The following is a 1,670-nucleotide window of genomic DNA, read 5'->3' as shown; positions in this document are numbered from 1 at the left end:
GTTTGTTTTTTTTACTGTATCCAATTTATTGAGGTTACTTGTTCTACTGTACATGTTCTCTTTAGCACTGTGATTCAGAGAGCTGAAGAACATAGACAGAATTGGAGCAAATTTATGCTAGGTAAGTGGGAAGGTTTTATCCTTATTTGTCAACCTATTCTTACTCTACTGGTGACTAGATTACCCCTTTCTGAGAAACAGTTGTGTTAGTGAATACAGTTATATCAGTTACAAGATCTGACAAATGCATGTTCAGTATTAAAAATTAGTTTCAGAAGTACATTTTTCTGGCACAAAATGTTATTTCTAAAGAGCACTTTCTCATCGGTGGATTATTCATATGTGGATTATGTGGCCTTTTTGAAAACATTTTTCTGTAGGATTCAGATAAGCTTAAAAGTGATGAATAAAATATTTCCTTCTTGCCACACAGTCTTAATTTCACTGGAAAGGAAACGCTATCCCTCTTGTAGCTAAGTCAGTAAGTGATTCACAGTGAAACTGGTATATCAAGAGGTCTGTTTTTCTTGCCTTAGTGTCAGTTGTTATTTTCTGATGGGAGCCTGAGACTCTTGCACTTTAACTCATCCAGTGTTTTCCAGTGTTTGTAGTTATTAGCCAAGTGTTGCATCAAAACAGGCAGATGTGCAAATGCTGCAATGAACAGGAGCAACAGTTGTACTATGTGAACATAGCCCAGCCTCACCTGAAATTGGCATTCTCCTACTCTTTCCTTCCATCAGCTGTAAACTAATGCTAAAAAGGGAAAGATTTTTTCAGTGTTTCTCTTTCGAGCAAATATGTTTCTTAAAGTATGGCAACTTTATTAAATTCTGCTAGCATGCAGCTGCTGTGATCTCAGTTTCTTCTGCTCAGAAGAAATACGTTGCTAAAGGAAAAAAAAGACCTAGATGAAAAAAAGCTTAGTTTTAAGTCATTACTCCTGCCGCCTTTTGCATAGATTGTCTGGTTAAGTGCTCAACTTTCATAAAGCTGGTGGTGTGTGCAGTGAAATGGACTTCAGCAGCATCATTGCTTACATCTTATGCTGTACTTCTTATATATGGGTACTGCTGCTGGAAAAAAATGGACTTGGGGCCAGCTTGAGATTATTCATTTTAGTCTGTGGAAATCTGCCTCAGACCAAGGAAGAAAAAAGCAGAAGTACTTACCATCCCATGCATCGAACATATCTGTTATAAAATAATCAATGAAGGAAATTTGAGACTTGGGGATGCTGCAGGTGTTTCTGTCAAATACTGGCATTACAACAGGCAGACCCCGTCTCTTCTCTTCATCAGTCTAAGAAAACAAAACTCCAGTTAGCCCCCAGAGCTTTTCTGCCTTTCATGCTGGAGTAGCAAACGCCAGGGGATTAGATGAATTGCAGTAGGAGATTTGAAACAAACCTTAGTACCCCTGAGGTGAACTGCCTTAGTTTCCTCTGCTTTATTTCATCTGGAGTAGGGACTGAAATCAACATCTCTTCCCTTTCACAAGTACTCTATTACTGTAGTGCTGTAGTTGCTCTTAGCTCTGGCGAGACAGAATGGTTTTTTTCCGGTGACTGGGGCATGACAGCTAAAAATGGAAACTGGGGTTGCAGAGTCCTTTAGCAGAGGACGGGTTTGATCTCTCCTTCTTTCCACATCTCTAGTGTCTGTTTCACA

The 1,670-nt window shown here is 39.2% G+C and overlaps 1 protein-coding gene across 3 annotated transcripts in view; it reads right to left on the bottom strand.

Annotated features, from left to right (window-relative positions):
- Positions 1-538: 538 nt before the first annotated feature.
- Positions 539-1,670, bottom strand: part of PDE8B (phosphodiesterase 8B) — a 90,008-nt gene continuing 88,876 nt past the window's right edge. For 2 of the 3 annotated variants that reach the window (XM_075410684.1, XM_075410685.1), the window contains exons 21-22: positions 1,173-1,302; positions 539-654 (exon numbers count right to left, since the gene is read on the bottom strand). In XM_075410684.1, coding sequence (XP_075266799.1) covers positions 539-654; positions 1,173-1,302 — 246 coding nt within the window. The remainder of the gene's footprint in view (positions 655-1,172; positions 1,303-1,670) is intronic. The other variant, XM_075410687.1, reaches the window with a different exon arrangement.

The sequence above is a fragment of the Opisthocomus hoazin genome, chromosome Z, assembly GCF_030867145.1.
Source record: "Opisthocomus hoazin isolate bOpiHoa1 chromosome Z, bOpiHoa1.hap1, whole genome shotgun sequence".
Taxonomy (NCBI): domain Eukaryota; kingdom Metazoa; phylum Chordata; class Aves; order Opisthocomiformes; family Opisthocomidae; genus Opisthocomus; species Opisthocomus hoazin.
The sequence above is the reverse complement of the archived record's forward strand: the minus strand, read 5'-3'. Positions and strand labels throughout refer to the sequence as shown.